The 19,930-nt window shown below is 34.8% G+C and overlaps 1 protein-coding gene and 1 long non-coding RNA gene across 4 annotated transcripts; both read left to right on the forward strand.

The window, feature by feature from the left end:
• The first annotated feature begins 3,691 nt into the window (after nt 1-3,691).
• On the forward strand, nt 3,692-10,008 carry LOC145047529 (phospholipid-transporting ATPase 1-like). Its single transcript, XM_078995823.1, has 7 exons — nt 3,692-5,733; nt 5,829-6,153; nt 6,275-6,947; nt 7,041-7,164; nt 7,716-7,935; nt 8,408-8,866; nt 9,589-10,008. The coding sequence occupies exons 1-7, from the start codon at nt 4,236-4,238 to the stop codon at nt 9,794-9,796; spliced, it is 3,507 nt and encodes a 1,168-aa protein (XP_078851949.1). The 5' UTR covers nt 3,692-4,235; the 3' UTR covers nt 9,797-10,008.
• Nucleotides 10,009-13,997: 3,989 nt separating this feature from the next.
• Nucleotides 13,998-15,778, forward strand: LOC145045501 (uncharacterized). 3 transcript variants are annotated; one of them, XR_013681836.1, is made up of 5 exons: nt 13,998-14,245; nt 14,572-14,671; nt 14,742-14,891; nt 14,963-15,187; nt 15,278-15,778. It is a non-coding gene; the product is annotated as an uncharacterized LOC145045501 (long non-coding RNA). The 3 variants fall into 3 exon arrangements; XR_013681837.1 differs by having other exon boundaries at nt 14,013-14,046; XR_013681835.1 differs by having other exon boundaries at nt 13,998-14,671.
• The last annotated feature ends 4,152 nt before the right edge of the window (nt 15,779-19,930 follow it).

Consider the following 19,930-nt stretch of genomic DNA (forward strand, 5'->3'; position numbering starts at 1 on the left):
GGTTCCTAAGGCTTGTTTACCACGTAAAGTTTCCAACTTTACGTGTACATATGCATGAAAAGGGATTTAAAGGCTCAAAAGACACTTAAAAGAGTAGATCTAGGGCTTTCATGCAAAATGGCTCCATAAAGGCAATAGATATGGGCTCTTGAAGCTCAAGCCTAGCTAGATTCAAAGGCCATTCCACTCAATATGATCTCTATATTACAATCAAGCTAGGAAATGGATAAAGATGGCTTAAATGGTGTTTCTAAAAGAAAAATCATCATGGCAATAGAAAAGATCCGAAATATACCTCAATGGACTCTGGATTGAGTTCTAGATCCTTGTTCTTCTCCTTCTCCTTGGTCCTTCCTTCATTCTCTTCTTCAAAGTTCAAGGAAAATCACACAAACACTCAAATCACAAAGAGGAGGGTTAAGGTTTGCTAAGGATGCTCTGAGAGTGAAGGGGGTGAGTTTGGGGCTCATAACATGGTTTAAATAGGATGCAAAACCCATGGATCTAGGGTTTCTTCCAGTCTGGCGGACTCGTCGAGTCCAGGGTATGGACTCGCTAAGTTGCCAACTTAAACGTGTTCACAATCTCGTCTCTACTTGGTGAGTCGGGCCTACAACTCGCCGAGTCCCAGCTAAAATGCCAAAAATACATAGATTAAAATACATACCAGGAACCAGGTGTTACAAATGGCCTAAAAGTCCCCCTTTTGCTAATGGGCCCAAAGTCTATATCCAAAACTATGAATGGGCCATATGGCCCAACCAACACCTATGGCCCAAAACAGATTAACTGGACCACCAACCCAAAATATGATCAGGCCCAAAAATAAAGGAGGCCCAAAAGGCTTACAAGCCCACACGAAGCCCAAAACTCACTGGGGTGCATACTCCCGACGTACCACTCGAGTACGCTCTGCATACTAGCGTTTGAGTCACTACGCGCTGCGTACATGACGCAGCACACAACGTACTAGTCTGGCATGCAAAAATGACCATTAACTACTTAATGCTTGTGACTTTAACGCCCAATTATAGATCTGAGTGCATTAAGACGTCCTAAGGCATAAAGTTGGCAACTTTATGCCTTTGCATGTTCCATATGCTCCCAACAACCCATTAAGACCCTTTCCAAGAGTCTTAATCCATGCATGAGATCAAAACACCCATCAAGACTTCATTTTATGGTATAAATGAGTCAAGGGACCTCAGATCTACTCCTCCTAAGCTCTGGAGTTGCTCAAACTCTCAAGAGATGGTCTAAGAACACAAAAAGGGACTATAGAGAAAACCCTAGCCCTAGAAATGAAAATGATGACCAAGGAGAAAGCTTTTTACCTCCTTAAGCTCTTTAAGCTGATCTAAATGCAAGATCCAAAAGCCCTTCCTCGTTCAAGCTATTTCCCTCCTTTTCCTTGAAGAAAACACACCAAGAAGATGGTATTAAGGTACTCACAAGCTCAAGATCACACACTCTAATGATTCTAGGGTTTTCAGGGACGTTTGAGGGTGAAGGAGGCTGGTTAGGGTGAAGCTCAAATGAGATAATGATGCTTATATAGGTCTTAAGTCCAGAAATTAGGGTTTGCATGCCCGTCACATATGCCCCGTGTACCCTTTGGTACGCCCAACGTACGTGCTGACCTTCCACGTTCATTCATGCTTAGTACACTAAACGTACTCCCAGAGTACATCCAGCGTACTCAAGGGACCATTCTGCTTTTATTTATTAATTCCAGGGTTTGAATGGTAATACATGATTTGGAGTGTTACACATAGATTATACTAGATTCCCTTAGCCATGAAGAAACCTTCCAAGCCTAATGGAGGGTTCTAGATTGCCTCTTGCTCAACTATTGAACAATTGTACTTTAGTCCCTTCATTCTTAATTAATTTATTTAATCCCAAAATTAATTCAAATTAATTTCTGATTAAATATTAATTAAATATTGCTATTTCTAATTAATATATCATTCCCATAATATATTAACAAATTAGTTATTTCAATTAATTAATCAAACAATAAATCAACCTCTTTCTCCAAAATCATTATGTCTAGTTGCTAATTTTGAGGGCAACTCAAAAGGACCGTGCTACTATCAATTTAAGTATATACTAATTATGATTATGAGTTTAGACATCTAATCCAACAAATGGGTCCAGGTTTGACATACCTTATTTCTCTCAACATGAAGTTTCAATTAATATATGGTAAAATCTTCTATGTCAACATATTCCGTGTAAATTACCTTTCCATAAACATACTTTCTTCCATGGTGAAAAACCCACCATGGTTGATTCTCAATGTGAACATATACCCTTTGGAAAACTCACTATTAAAAAAATAAGAAATTTGTAAACAGTAACTCATCTAGATGAAGCGTTAAGGTAAAAGATCACATTTATGAACTTATTATAATCTTCCATCATATCCACACTTAATGGTATGCATACTCCATGATACAGGTTGTTACATCTTGATTTGCTTAAGAATTTCTTCCCAGATGATTATGATCGCAATCAATGGCGGAGCCAGGATCAAAGTAAAGGGGTATCCCAATTTTATATTCAGGGTAACCCAATTTTTTTTCCAGGGTACTTGAGTTTACCCGGTTCGGTTTCAGTTGTAAACCCAAACGACCAAACTTCAATCGAATCCTTAAGTAACCTCAAGTCTTATTATATAAACATGAAGTTGAATAGATATGAGATTCAAAGTAGATATCAAATGAAGTATTAGGATAACTGACTTATATAATTGACAAAAATGGTTAAGTTTAGATATGTTTGGCGATGTGGGACAGAATAGCTGGGAAAATAAAAACAAAAAAATAGACAAATGATATGTAAAGAGCAAGACTTGAACTTGAGGGCTTTACTTCAATAAGTCAACACCTCAACCAATATCACTACCATTTGTTTGTGATTATAATTGAAGGGATACATATATATACATTATACTGAAAAAAAAATTAAAGAATCCGTAAACAAAAATTACACTACCGAAAAAGATTTGAGGGGTATCCCGAGCTACCCCGAGATCCCCTTGGATCTGCCTCTGATCGCAATCTTGTAGCAATGCCATATGATATGAGGACGAAGTTTATAGATGGCGAATGAGGTTTCTTGGATTGATCATCAACAATACGAGAAACAAAGGTCAACACCAACATCTTATTTAATGCTTAATTATGGCAACAAATTGATGAGCGTCTTAGGCTCCAAGGGAAATGTTTGTTTTGCCCTTACGTTAGGGCTACATGCGTCTCAATAACGTTGGAAATAAATGGGCGCTAGGCTCGGGGACCAACTGTTTGTTTTGCTCTCACATTAATACGAGAAACAAAGGTCAACACCAACATCTCATTTAATGCTTAATTGTGGCAACAAATCGATGAGCGTCTTAGGGTCCAAGGGAAATGTTTGTTTTGCCGTCACGTTAGGGCTACATGTGTCTCAATAACGTTGGAAATAAATGGGCGCTAGGCTCGGGGACCAACGGTGCAGCAAATGCAAATTACAAGGACCATCTATATCAAAAATCCTAAGACCGAATCTGGGCAAACCACAAGACCACATGTTTAATTTACTTTAACACTATATAGTTATGGGTATAAAAGCCTAAAAGGTACTTTTTCTTATCCGATGGAGGGCATGGAAGAATGCATGATTGACTATGCCATTTATAAATCTCATGTCCAAACCTTTTTTTTTTCTTAAACACCTCCACCACACTATCTCTCCCCTTTTTCTTTACTTCATAGGACGGCAATTCCTTTTTTCCAATTTTCTGCGATCCACCGTTGCACCCACTACCAGTTTTCCGTCTATTTTAGGTAAAATGTCTTTGGATCTTCCTCCCTCACATCATAAATGCACCAATCATCTTTGCGCAAGAGGGTCGTCGCTGTCATCGACTGGTATAAGCTTTCATGGATCTTTACCTTGTTGCTTTTGCTCAAGAACGTAAGTTATTCCTGTTGATTCAAAAACCCTCAGTTCCCATGTACTAATTTAGTAACTCAACTTCAAAATTTCTACTTGGGGTTTTCATCGAACACATTGTAGACGCATGCAATCTTCTATATGTTGTGGTTGCTGTTGTATTTTAGAGTGAATTGCTCATGAGCTGCTCAATCTCAAGAGAGATATAGAGGCGAGTGTGATGTTCCTCAGATCATCACCACAAATCAACCCTTTCTGATCAACGCCTTCAATTTCCATCATCAAAATCCGGTATGAATTTAGATGATTCCCAGATTGTTAATGATAACTCCCAACAGCAATCACCAAATACTTCTTCCCAAGGGGAGATTCATTCCAAAAGTTGGAGTGCCAACTCAGTCCAAGAACTCAGCTTTGTCAATCTGGGATCAAAGAGACTGTCGCATGGATCTCGAGGAGGTGCTTCTGATCCCGAAGGGTTTAGCGTGTCCCATAGAGAGATTAACGTTGAGGATGCAAGGTTAGTCTATGTAAACGATGCCTTAAAGACAAACGAAAGGTTTGAATTTGCTGGAAATTCTATCAGAACAGCCAAATATTCCGTTTTTAGCTTCTTACCTAGAAACCTATTTGAGCAATTCCATAGAGTCGCCTACATATATTTCCTTATTATCGCCATTCTCAATCAGCTTCCTCAGCTTGCTGTTTTTGGGCGAGGTGCCTCCATCTTGCCACTATCAATCGTACTGTTAGTTACAGCCATTAAAGATGCTTATGAAGACTGGAGGCGACACAGATCAGATCGAATTGAAAACAATCGAATGTCATCTGTTTTGGTAAACGATAGATTTGAACAGAAAAAATGTAAAGACATTCAAGTAGGCGAGATCATTAAATTTTCAGCAGATGACACCATTCCTTCTGACATCGTTCTTCTCTCCACTAGTGATCCAACTGGTGTTGCTTACATCCAAACCATAAATCTAGATGGCGAATCAAATCTCAAGACACGATATGCAAAACAAGAAACCCTTTCAAGAACCCCTGAAAAAGACAGGATCAATGGGGTAATCAAGTGTGAGAAGCCCAATAGAAACATCTATGGCTTCCATGCCACCATGGAGATTGATGGGAAGCGTCTTTCACTTGGCCCTTCAAACATTGTTCTTCGTGGGTGTGTGTTAAAGAACACTAATTGGGCTATTGGAGTAGTTGTATATGCAGGAAGGGAGACAAAAGCCATGCTTAATAGCTCAGGAGCTCCTTCAAAAAGAAGCCGATTGGAAACCCGTATGAATCGTGAGATCATCTTGTTGTCTATCTTTCTTGTTGCTTTATGCACAGCTGTCTCAGTCTGTGCTGGTGTTTGGTTGATCCGATATGAAAATGATCTTGAAATCTTACAGTTTTATAGACTAAAAGACTACTCTGAACCACAAGTGAAGAACTACAACTATTCTGGTTTAGGTGTGGAGGTGTTCTTCACTTTTCTAATGTCAGTGATTGTGTTCCAGATTATGATACCGATTTCACTGTATATTTCCATGGAGCTTGTGCGTGTTGGTCAGGCTTATTTCATGATCCGAGATGATAAGATGTATGATGAATCATCAAACTCTAGGTTTCAATGTCGAGCTTTGAATATAAATGAGGATTTGGGACAAATAAAGTATGTATTCTCTGACAAAACGGGTACTTTAACTGAAAACAAGATGGAATTTAAACACGCAAGCATTTTCGGTGTAGATTATAGTGGGGAGAAAACAGATTCTGATGGATACTTCATTCAAGGTGCAAACTTTTCTCTATTTAATGCTTCCGTTTCTTTCTCAACCAATCTTTTATCGAAAAGGGTGTAATCTTTTCATGTCTTTATTTGGTTTTAGTAAACGAGCAGATTTGGAGGCCAAAAATGAAGGTAAAAGTGGACATGAAGCTACTTGAGTTATCAAAAATTGGAAATAATGTAAAGGGTAGCAATAGCATTAGCATTAACAAATGGATTCATGATTTCTTCCTTTCATTGGCTGCTTGTAATACAATTGTCCCCATTGTTGTTGACACATCTGATCCTACTGAAAAGTTGGTAGATTATCAAGGGGAATCTCCAGATGAACAAGCACTTGTTTATGCTGCAGCTGCTTATGGTTTTATGCTTATGGAACGAACCTCTGGCCACATAGTTATCGATATTCAAGGAGAAAGACAAAGGTATGTAATATGTTAATGTTAATGTTAATGTTAGTAACTATACAAAAGACGTAAATACCCTTTTATATATATTTGTCTACTTCGATTATAATTTAATGAATTACCAATCATGACAGCACAGATTCAATGTTCTTGGAATGCACGAATTCGATAGTGACCGAAAGAGGATGTCAGTGATATTAGGTTACCCTAATGGAACTGTAAAAGTCATTGTTAAGGGAGCAGACACTTCCATGTTTACAATCATCGATAATTCCTTTAGCTTGGATATAACAAGAGCCACTGAATCCCATCTCCAGGCGTATTCCTCAATCGGATTACGTACCCTGGTCGTTGGAATTCGGGAACTCAGTGTTCCCGAATTCCAACACTGGCAGTCTGCTTACGAGACTGCCAGTACTGCTGTAAATGGTAGAGTGGCATTGCTTAGAAAAGTTGCGGTTAGTTTAGAAAACAATCTTGAGATTGTTGGGGCGTCTGCAATCGAAGATCGATTGCAGACAGGTGTCCCGGAAGCAATCGAGTCTTTAAGGAAAGCAGATATTAAAGTTTGGGTTTTAACAGGCGATAAACAAGAAACCGCTATTTCGATTGGATACTCTTCTAGGCTTCTTACAAGTAACATGAGCCAAATAGTGATTAATTGTAACTCTAAAATTTCATGTGGGAAGAGTTTGGAAGATGGATTGATTACATGTAAGAATTTTGTAGTGTCGGATGATTTGACTTCTATTGCTTTGGTTATTGATGGAACGAGTCTTGTGTATATTCTTGATACCGAGCTTGAAGAAAAGGTGTGATTGTTGATTAATTTTGAACCTAATGTTTCCTTTTTTTGAGTTTAATCTTTTATAATTTTTACGTTTTTTTAATATTTGTTTTTTCAGTTGTTCCAATTAGCGAGTAATTGTGCAGTGGTAGTATGTTGTCGAGTGGCTCCATTGCAAAAAGCTGGGATTGTTGCATTGATAAAGAATAGGACAGATGACATGACCCTTGCCATTGGTGATGGTAAGTAAATGACCATTTTACCCTCATGTTGTGTGGAAGGGATGCTGTTGTTTATTTACTTGAGAACCGCTATAGATTAAAGTTGTAATTGAAAATAAAAAATAAAAAAAGAAAGTTGAATGGTTAAATTATATCTTTTGATATAAATAACAATACAAATGTAATTAATACTTAATGACAATATCATTAATAACTTAATCTGGTATGCTATATATGAACGTTTCTTTCTTATTTAAAGAAGAAAGCACGACTTAACAAAGAAACTCAAGGAAATAAGGTTTCCCCATTAATTAACTTTCTACAAATTTTGCCCTCATTCATTTTTTTTTTGTCCATTTCCCTTTTTAACTTCACTTTATCTAATGAAAAGAAACGGAAAATGGTAATACACATTGTAGCATAAATAAAGTAATACATTTTGCTGTAGCTTTGTGAAAATTCGAACAAATCCATTCAAATTTGGATAAGCTAAATAGTAAATTAGTAATACTCAAATTCTTATCATATCGATTTAGGTCTATTGATAAATGTTTTCATGTAATGTTTTTTAGGTGCTAATGATGTTTCAATGATCCAAATGGCTGATGTCGGAATCGGAATCAGTGGGCAAGAGGGGCGTCAAGCTGTAATGGCATCAGATTTTGCCATGGGCCAATTCCGGTTTCTTGTTCCTCTTTTATTGGTTCATGGACATTGGAATTACCAACGAATGGGTTACATGATACTCTATAATTTTTACAGAAATGCCGTTTTTGTCCTTGTTTTATTTTGGTAAGTGTTTGTGCATCTCCAATTAGTCTTAAATTTTAGGTTACATGAAGGCATATACGAAAATCATTAGGTCAAAGTCAAAAGAAATAGCATATGGAAAACTCTTCTCTTTTTGTTTCATGTTCAAGATTTAGAGTCTTGTGATTTGTCCTTTTTCTACTGTAATGGCATAATGTATTTTTACTATTTTACCCATAATAGTATCACACTTACATTTCTTTAACCATAAGAGTAAATATGTAACCTCAAACTTGTAAAATACTTACATATGTTTGGATTACATCAGTAAAGAACTGTAAGTATGTTGCTTTTATTGTTAGTAAATATAAAGGTATGCACATTGAAACATAACTAAATTGTTATTGCTATTACATATTTACATGTAATAAATAAATTACACATTCCTTTTTTGATTAAAATGCAAGAAATCACAACATACTTCATTTGCTAACATACACACAATTCTTTCCAGGTATGTCCTTTTCACTGGCTTCACCCTAACAACAGCAATAACCGAATGGAGCAGTGTGTTATATTCAGTACTCTACACCTCACTCCCCACAATAGTCATTGCAATTCTAGACAAAGATCTAAGCAGAAGATCTTTACTAAAATACCCTCAGTTATACGGAGCAGGACAAAGGCATGAACGCTATAATGCACGATTGTTTTGGCTCACAATAGCGGATACCTTTTGGCAAAGTATAGTTGTGTTCTATGTTCCTTTGTTTGCGTATTGGAAAACTGACATTGATGGATCGAGTGTTGGAGATCTTTGGACTCTTGCTGTTGTGTTTTTGGTGAATATTCATTTGGGTATGGATGTTATTAGGTGGAGTTGGGTTAGTCATGTGTCGATTTGGGGATCGATTTTTGTGACTTGTGTTTGTGTTATTGCTATTGATGTGATCCCTGTGTTGCCTGGATACTGGTATGTTTACATTTATTATTATTTCTTTAGATGATTTGAATTTGAGGTTGAAAATCTTTTGAGTATCGGAAATTTATGACTCGTATGATGATATGGGTGAAGTTTTTGGTTTTAATTTGGATTGATCTCATTAAAGATATTTTGTGTTTTTTCGGATCAAACCTCATTTTTTTTTTTTTTTTTTTGCGTGAAAAAGACCTTGTATTTTTTCATTTTTCGAGCTGGCCCTTTTAGTAATTTTTTTCCAAAAAAAATTTGTAAAATGTGAAGGTTTTTTCGAGAAAAATAAAAAAGTTGAGGGTTTATTTGGAAGCATTTACAAGGTTGAGGGTTTTTTTCGGAAAAAAACAAAGTTAAGGGGTTTTTTGGAAAAAAATGAAAAAAATACAAGGTCTTTTTCAGGCAAAAAAACAAATTTGAGGTTTGATCCGGAAAAAACACAAAATATAAAGTCTTTTTATGAGATTAACCTTTTTAATTTGGGTTAAATGCAAGAAATAACAATTTTCCCTAATTTCAAAGTACAAAGGTGGTCTATATGAACTTAATGGGAAAAGCCTCATTTTCTTTACTTTCCTTATTAAGTTGTTATCTCTTCATTAAGTGCTTAAGTCTTATCCCATTAAGTCAAAAAGATTCTAACACCTTAGTCATCTTGTAAATATGTCTTTTTTTTTTTGTTTAATAAAAAAAGCTTAACGAATTTAACATAATCTTTGCAGGGCAATCTTTGATCTTGCAAGCAAAGGATCATTTTGGATTTGCTTACTTGGGATTCAAATAGCAGCAATTGTTCCCCGTTTTGGTATAAAAATGTTTATGCAACATTGTAATCCTTCAGACATTCAAATAGCAAGAGAAGCTGAAAAGTTTGGAAATTTAATAGAGTCAACAAATCAAGAAATAGAAATGAACACAACACGAAGATGACCTTTTATTTCTTCGGTTTGGAGTTCTTTTTTTCACATTCTTTAGGTTGCTAGAGAAAAAAAAATTGTTCTCTTGGTTACCTGTGTAGTTCTTTCAAGGGTAGAATATGTAATATTTGTAGGGTTGTATTATTGTAGATCAACATTATTTATGACTGAAAAATCGGGTATGAAATTAGTCAATATACCAATACGAAATGACAACCTTACCTAGTTGCACATGGTTTGTATGGATGATAGACATGTATGTTATATAGTGACAATGTATCTAATCAATAACCAAGTTTTATAGTTGGTTTACTTGGGTTATTGGAACTTTTTTAGTAGGTTTATAAGCACTCAAATTTTGTTTTTGATCCATTGTTGTGGAGACTTTTAATTTTTTATTTATTTGGAAATTTGTCCATTTGTGTTAAAAGTTGGGACAATTGCATAAAATGGTAATCAAGTTTCATAGTTCCATTTGAGTCGCTTAAACTTTTTTTTAGAACAATTAAGCACTACCGTTGCATTGCGGTTCAATTCCTATGAGTTATTAACGAAATTGTAAGCAGTTTTCTTCAAATAGTTTAAATGATGATATTACTTAAGGGGTTAGCTAAAAAGACACTTTAATTTACCATATATACACCCTAATTAATTTTTGAAATATTTTTATTGATTGAAATTGCATTGTTTTTTAAAAAAGGTAATTATAAATAATTCATTAGTGGTTGACTTTTTTATTTTATTTTATTTATTTATTTTTTATAAATTGTTAATGGGGTGTAATAATCACTTTATATGCACATCTAAATACACACAATCACCATATTTGTCAAATCGAAGGACTAATGATTGCAGAAAATTATGAAAATGATATGGTTATTGTAAGCTAATAATTATATGGGAAAAGTGAAAAGACATTATAGCTTCATCTAAGATTAGATACTAAACTTCATGAAATTACGTCATTTTATTAGCCAAAGATTGCAATTAGGGGATTCATGATTAACACTTGACGTTGCAGATTCAATCTTGAAGCAATAATTTTGATAGGGAAGCAAAAATGTTAATTAAATTTGACCTTCATGATGATGTAAAATAGCAATGTTCATTGATGTGAAGTAATAAATGATAATGGAGGAAAGAAAATATAGATGATTAAACGATAATAGATGAAAGAAATGTAATGAAGAATTGAATATATACCAAGTGAAAACTGAATCCGTTATATTTACTAAGATAAAACTGCATAATTTAGAGATTTAATACCTAGGCTTAGGCGGTGTTGTAATGTATATTTCCTCTCCCCTAATTATATTAGTTTTGTAGGAAATTATAGCCAATGTTTTGTTATATATATATATATATATATATATATATATATATATATATATATATATATATATATATATATATATATATATATATATATATATAAATTTTGATGTGGTGTGACATAATTATTCAAGTTTTTACAAATATTGAAGATGTTATTCTTTGGTTTAACACAGTTTCAATTTCCATAATGATAAGGAAGGGTTTGGACTAGGAGTGAGTATTTGGATCTGTGGACCGCATCGGACCGGACCTTTTTTAGCCGGTTCTCAGTTTTAGGATTTGAGCAAAAATCGGTCCGATCCGACCGGTTCCGGGTAAAAACCGGTTTTGGACCGATTTATTTTAAAAAAAATTGTATTTTGTGAAAAATTTTAAACAAGCATATCTCACTCGTTTTAAGCCAGATTGACATGCAGTTTTTTCTAATGTGTAATTTAGAGTTTTTAGATGATTTTAAACTATAATTTTGTTATTTTTGGTGTTATATTCGATGAGTTATAATCCTTCAAAGATGAGATATCAAAGCTGAAATATTTCAGTTTTTCAGTAAGAAATTTAAACTTTTGTATTTTTTGAAATTAACATATCTCATTCGTTTCAAGTTGGATTGACATGCGGTTTTTTCCAACATGTAATTTAGAGTTTATAAATGATTTTAGACTATAAGTTTATTGTTTTTGGTGTTATATTCGATGAGTTATAATCCTTCAAATATAATATATAAAAGCTGAAATATTTCAGCTTTTCAACAAGAAATTTAAAGTTTTGTATTTTGTGAAATTCTTTAAACAAGAATATCTCATTCGTTTTAAGTCGTATTGAATGCATTTTTTCCAACATGTAGTTTAGAGTTTTTAGATGGTTTTAGATTATAATTTTGTTGTTTTTGGAGAAACAAATGATGGAATCAACCTGCTCCTACACTCATTCCCTTCTTCCCTCACCTTCTGTCTCCTACTAAACCAAATTAGTTGATGGTAGTTGGGGCCGATGACCATCCGTTGCAGCAACAACAATCAATCATGATAAGAGCATGCAAGACCCACACTTCATATAACTTGATGCAATCGTCGACTGTAAAAAAAAATAAGTGAAAGACCCTGAGATCAAATTCCTGGCCCGACTGAGTTCATCGGTTTGGTATTGAAGTGAGAGAAGGCTGAGACCGATGTTCAATATGAACAATCGATTGGGTTATCCTAAAAAAGTGAAACAATCCAATTGGAAAGAAGTAGAAGATGATGGAGTGTGCGTAGGGTTTGTGGAGGCCTCACAGTTGGCAAGAAAGCATATAATCGAAGAGAAATTGAAAGGAATTAGGATAATCATCGCCTTCTGTTTCCGGTGAGAAACATAAAATAGCGGTGGTAAACATTGAACAAACCTAAGTCAGTGGAGCAAATCCGTTCTTAACATCAGTCGAATCCTCAACATGTGACGTAGGTTCCACTTCCACCATGACCTTTGATTGTTGATTGATCCTTGGTAAACAAAGACACAAAAAGAATGTAACATAAAAGAATTACGTAAATTCGAATCTGATTGGGTCAGAAAGCGGTGGAGCAAAAATAAAACAACACGTGTCCACCAAGAATATAGATAATGATATAAAAGGACCCACTCCAAAGACCAAGCAGAAAAGAGATGAGATTGAACACACAAACATAAACAGAGGATCAATTATACCAAAACCTTAGGAACTTTAGGGTTCCTTAGAAGAGACTTCTTTAATATATATATATATATATATATATATATATATATATATATATATATATATATATATATAAAAGATAGTTTTACTTTTAGTCTTTATAGTATTATATTTGTATTAATTACAGTTCTAACCTATATAGTATTTAATTTTATATATTCAGTCCATGTCACTTTTAATTCTAATAATTATAGTTTATAATTTGCATTAATTACAGTTTTAGTCCCTTAAATCCATGGCATCAATATACTCTTTAGTTGTACTCTTTATTTGTATCATTTATTAAATTCTTTATTTCGACGAACACACACACACACACATATATATATATATATATATATATATATATATATATATATATATATATATATATATATATTGCTTTGGTCAAAAATTGATCAAATAATATTCAACCAAGTTGTATTGGTGTTAAGATAATGTAAGTATCGAATAATGATCAAAGTGAGACAAATGAGTTATAAGGAAAGTACTTGATCCTTAATAGGAGCTCCAATATAAAACCTTGGAAGGTGATAATGATCACCCGCCTTGTTGTTTTTATTGATATAAATCGTTGATCACATAGAAGATGATGATAATGCGAATACAAGAGTGATAATAACGCTTAATGTCTGTATAGTGTGTGTTTTACAAGTGTTATTTATAGTCTATACTAAACAACAAGAAGTCTGATATTTACAGGATCCTTTAGAATGAATATATGCACGTTATTTGACTTGGTACTCTCGGGACTTTAGCTTGGTTGAAACAATTCTTCCTGGATAATGGATCTTATGTTGACTAATTCTGCACATATGAGAAAAAGAAAGAAGAACATAGCCGTTAAAAGTGTTAGGAAATATAAATGTTAATAATCAAGATCCTGAGATATGCTTAAGGATCCCAAAGCTTCAAAAATATTAAGGATCCTGAAGATAATTCTAGGATCCTGACCATAACAATTGCCCCCAACTTATACATGCAAAATATTTAGATTAAATTTCAAATATTAATGTATAATATAAAGTAAAAGATAAATAAAAGTTATAACAAATAGGGTAATTTAAATCCCAACGGGTAGATTTCTAGCTGTTGGAGTAAGTCAAATTGCCCTTCTACCTTTCCATGATTCTTGTATAAATAGGATATCCAACTTTTCGATTTTATCTTAATCTTTTAGCTCTCCTTCCGATGTTCACCGAATATCATCGAAGGTACCTTTCTTGTCTCCTTTTTCTCCTCGTCCTTCTTCATCTTTAATCATGGTAAAAAAAGAAACTCGCTCCTGTGCAAGCATAATTGCTATACCCGATGATGATTTCGTGGACTAGAAGATCTTGTCCTTCGAGGAAATTTGTACCTTTGATGACAATAGTATCGAAGCCTTGAATTCCTTTGGAACTTTTCTTACCGGTACTGTTTTTAGGCCTTTTAATGTAACGATCTAGCCATATTTTGTTTCTTCTACTTAGGTTTGTTTTCCTATGTACCCTTTCACCCTAGGTCTTTCTTATCCCTTCTCCGTAATTATTTTTGAATTCTTCGAGATAACCAAAATCTCGTATGTCTAGGCCATGCCAGCAGTTTGGAGGATCCTTTAACGGATTGCTCCTCTGAACCGTTCCATAAATCTTAATATTGGTCTAAACGAGTTATCTTATGCCTATGATCTTTCGAAATTTTGGAACTCTTGTTTCATGTTGAAAGTTAAGACTGATAAATCACCCTTCATTTCGAAGTCCAAGCATAACGATGATTCTTGGAAAGGGAAATACTATTTCATGAAACATGACTCGATTCCTAGTGGAAATCTTTTACCACTGTCTTGGGTCATAAAGGGTAGGTTTCATATTTTTATATTAAAGATCCTGATATTCAACAATTCATATTTTGTTGGATTTTTTTGCAGCTTTCAACTTTGACGAGCTAATTCCTCCCGGAGAAGATTCTGAAGACAGGATTGAGAATTTCTTTGCCCTACCCTAGATTGATAGGATATTCAAGCTTGATCATCTTAGCCTCTAAGAAAGTTTAACTGCCATCGTTCCCCTGACTTCTGGTAAGGATCCTTGATTACTTCTATCTCGTTTTTATCTTGGAGAATCCTAAAGATTTCTTTTCTATTTACAGGATCTAGAACCACACGCGTGAAAGCTCATTTCTCCCTTTCTGACCTTGACACAACAATGTCAAGTGGCCAACTGCTTGTAAAGAAAGAAAAGGTTGTCTCCTCCTTCACCTTAAAGAAGTATCATATCAACATGACTATGAAAACTGGGATCCTGGAAGAGAAAAACTGTTGAAGCTATAGATTTGTTCCTCGAAAACCTTGGACCTGATGAGGTGCTTAGGAAGGTAGTTTCTTTTTTCTCTAGTTGTATTTGTTTGGTGATTTTTTCTTTTCATATTTTCTTTTCAATGTTCTTGATTTCCTTTTTGTTTTAGGTCTGTGACCACATCTCTGATGACTGAGGATTTGGGCTGAGAGGGTTGGACAAGCTCTCAAGGATCAAGATAAATTATATAAAACAACTAATGAAGATCTATTGAATAGGGTGGGGTTCTTGAGTAAGGAGAATGTTGAGAAAGAGGAAGAGCACACTGTAGAGATGTAAGAAGTGATCACCGAGGTGAAGAGAAGTGTTGATGTGGCCATCTGGGAGGTAAATGTTAAGCTTGCTGAAGACATGGAAAATGCAGGATCTTGGAATTTGTTGGCTGGTGTGAAGCCCTAGCCAAGTTAAATGGTAAGTCTGTAAATACTAGTCAGGATCCTGAAGGATAGCATCAGAAGGCTGGTGAAGAAGAAAAAGATCTGAGCGATGATAACCAGTCTACAGTTTAGGCATAGTTTATAGGAAATATTTTAAATAATTTTTGTAAAATAGTATTTCTTTTTTGGTGGGGTTAATGTGCAACCCCCTTAAATCTATAATGGTTGCTTCACATTCTTGCTTATGTGGTTGATATACTTGACATGATTATAGTTCTTTTGAGGATCCTTATGTGATCAGGATCCTAAAGAGTTCAGTTTGTATAAGAACTCTCATGATCTGAATAACCTGAAATAGTTAGTAACCAATTTGGGATCTTAAAATAGTTAAGATCTTTTAGGATAATAAACCATCAATCATTACATCGGAAAAAAGAATTTTAAAGGATAGATAGAACCTAGATATCTTTATGATTTATAATCTCTTGACCCAGGAGAAGTTTGAAGTTATGATTCCCTTAGTTTCGTATGATCCTGAAGTTTGCATATGGAAGGATTCTTGCTTTTTAAGTTCATCATAGAAGATTCTTGTTTGGATTTTACTTAGTAAATTAGGGAGGATCCCAACTTAGGAAACAACTGGGGATAATACCAACTTAAAATAACATGTTAATATTATAAATCTTAGCAAATCAATGGGGAAAGTCCCAACTTAAGGTAACACATTAGTGCCATAAACCTTAGCAAATTACTAAGGAAAATCCTAACTTAAGATAACACGTCAGTGTTACAACCCTTAGATTTAAACGTTAGGATCTTAACATATGATTAGAAATAAGAGGGTTACCAAGTCATTAAAGCGTGAAATAATCCCCTTATTCACATATTATAGTAATATTTCGTGCGTCCAAGCAAGGTGTAGAAACCTTAACTCATATGAAAAAGGTGACTAGCTCTTTAAACCTTAGAGATGATCATTCTTTATTCGTAGTTATTTGGATATTTGCATATTGCAATTAAGATCATAGACCATCGTAGCTACTGCTAGGTTCCTCGAGTGTCAAGATCCTTGAGTTCCTGCGTGTAGCAAAAATTATCTTGGGGTGGGTGTTAGCTTGGCTAACACCCATCCGATGCTTAAGTCAGTAATGGTTTTTGAAAGATTAAATAAAAGTATAGGGCAAAGAGAGCTTACCTTGAGATTGTGAAAAATGATTTATATAACTTACATGAAATATTCTTTAGATGTATAGCATTCCAAGATCTTGGAATGACGTTCTCTTCAAGGGTAGCTATCAAATATGCCCTATTTCTTGCTTCTAAGTCGATGAGATATGACCCTTCCTATTTAGGTGCCAATTTACTTGCATTGGGATCCTCGGTATTTTGGAATGATTTCCTAAGGACCAAGTTACCTATTTGGAATCTTCTTAATTTAATGTTCTTATTATATGCTTTAGCGATCCTTTGTTGATAAGCTGCAATACAGATCTTAGCAAAATCCCTGAGTTCGTCGATAGTATCAAGATCCTGGGCTAGGATCCTATCATTATTCTCTTGATCCTGCAATTGGTATCTTTCCGTTGGGATCACCACTTTATTTGGGACCACGACTTCTTTTCCAAACCCCAAAGAGTATGGGGTTTGGCTTGTGGTTATTTTTGAAGTGATCTTATTTGCCCATAGGACGAAAGAGAGTTCTTCTGCCCATCTTCCTTTTTTGATCTAATTTTTTCTTCAAATTATTGACTATGATTTTGTTGCTAGACTCTGCTTGACCGTTGGCTTGAGGGCGAATAGGAGTGGACATTATCATTTTAATTCCCCAACTCGTGCAAAAGTATCTAGTTATATTACTTATGAATTGGGATCCATTGTCACTCGATAGGGATCCCGAACCTAGTCAGGATATTACGTTGGATAAAAGAAGCCACTTCTTTATCTATTACTTGGATAAAAGCCTCAAATTTGATCCATTTTGAGAAATAGTCTATCATTACTAGCATGAAGACTTTTCCTCCTGGAACCTTAGGTAATTTTCCCGTTATGTCCATTCCACACTTCATGAATGGCCAAGGGGAGATGATAGGATGTAAAGGTTCTGCGGGTTGATGTAGGACGTTGTTATGTATTTGACAAACATCACTTTTTTTACATGCAAGAAGGCTTCATTTTTCATTGTTGGCTAGTCATACAGTGTCATCAATACCTCAGATCATAAGGATCTGCCCCCAATGTGGTTTCCATAGTCTTCTTCATGTATGTCTTTTAGAACTTCTGCAACTTTGTGATCTTCTAAGCATCAAAGGTATGGACCTACATGGATTTCCTGTATAATTTAACTTGTATCATCACAACATGTAAGAACCTCATCTTGAATGATCTATCACGTTTTTATTCCTTTGTGATGATGCCATTTTGGAAATATTCAATAATGGGCTAGATCTAGGATAATGAGTTTGGCGGAGGATCCCAACCTAGGATCCTAAATATTAGGATCCCGATGAGGATTTGGAAGATTAGGGTCTTCTATTACGGTTACATTGGTTGTTTGTGTAACGTCTTGATTTCCACCATAATTTTTTTTCTTTTTAAAACATTTATTTAACAGAATACATTAGCGGAAGACTTAGTTTTTAAAACATTTCAAATCACAACGTTACCTCCAAAATCAAAATCATGATTATAACTCATTTAAATGTAAACAAAGTACTTTAAAGTAAAGAATCAAAACGTGTCCAAGAGTGGTATCATTAATATAAATCTACTACCTATAAGAACCCCTCACACCAAGACCAATCTTCTAAACTGCCTGCACCAATCATAAGGCACAAAAGAGAAAGGATACAAGTGTTATCCCCTGCTGAGTGAGTTCATAAAGTTACACATAAAACATACAAACCCCAAATGGGTCAATCATTCATTTTATGATGAAGCATAAAAATTATATATAATTAATGATAGCAAAACAACCGCATAATATAGTTAACCAGTCATATATTTCACCGCATATATGCATAAATGTTCAACCACAGTTCTACCACATAACATATATGATCAACCAAATACCATATAAAAAATCGAATAGCATGTAAACAATCACATTTCATATATAGATAACCTTTACTTGTTCAACATTTTATTAATAACCAACCTTTTGTTACATATTCAACATTTTAATATACAACCAACCTTTGTTATATATTCAACCTTTTATTATATCTATCCAACTGATTGATAGAAAAGTGTCCCTTAGTGCTACCTAACCCTTGAGAAACATCCTGTTCACTACTTGTGTGCACGACCAACCGAATGCTCTCGATGGCTCGTGACTTCCACCTGAAACACCAACCCTGTGACTCTACTTTTGCTACTCTGACTTTGCAAAGTACAAGTACCTCGCGGTGTCATTCAGGATTGGTACAAACGGTGCCAATTCTACCGATACACCTCCCGATTCCCATGTGATGTTAGTGTTGGATAAGGTGTCTAAGTCCATAACTATTTCTGGTATGTACTTGACCCGACCCGGCATGATCCATTTGGGTTGCATGGCACCATGCAATTGGATAGACTAAATGAGAGATATAACACTTGGAGATTATTAATATATTATAAGTTCTAATATATTGATAATATTATTTGATTGGTTTGATCAAGAATTAATTTAGAATTAATTAAGTGATCAAAAGATAACTAATTAAATATATGGGTTGATTATGTAAATCATCCATATCTTGTATAGTGGGCTAAGAGGCTCCATGGATTATCAAGTTGGGTTCCACCCATAGGATGCTCCATGGATGCTCCATGGGAGTTACAAACCCATGGGTCATGGACATGAAGAGTCATGACACATTAGGGTTTACATGGTGTAACCCTAGATGTGTCAACACTATATAAGATTCATATTCTCCACCAAAATCAGCTACACTAAGGAAACAAGAGGGCTTGGCCGATTTCAAGAAGTGTGCATTCTCTCATAAGTCTTTCCAAGAGCATTTGGTGTTGTGTGAAGCATTTGAGGCATCACAATTAGGGTGCTAGGCTCATAAGGTTTCAAGGAACATAATCAACAACAAGGTAAGTTATTCTATCTATCATTCAAGTTAAAATTGTTCCCCATGTATGCTAGTTAGGAATATAGCCTTGGAATTCAACTTTGCATGATAATTAGAAAAACATAGATCCAAGGTTATTAGGGTTGCATGTACACTTAGGAAGTGTTAGAATGCTCAAAACCCATCAGTGGTATCAGAGCCTAGGCTTGTTTGCTTTTTATTTGTGCTTAAAAGTTGGAAAAAGTCGAAAATCTTGCTGTCTACGAATGGACTCGTCGAGTCCATAGGGGGGACTCGTCGAGTTCACGTGTAACTTCAACCTAC

This window comes from Lactuca saligna, chromosome 5 (genome assembly GCF_052625555.1).
Source record: "Lactuca saligna cultivar CGN05327 chromosome 5, ASM5262555v1, whole genome shotgun sequence".
Lineage (NCBI taxonomy): Eukaryota > Viridiplantae > Streptophyta > Magnoliopsida > Asterales > Asteraceae > Lactuca > Lactuca saligna.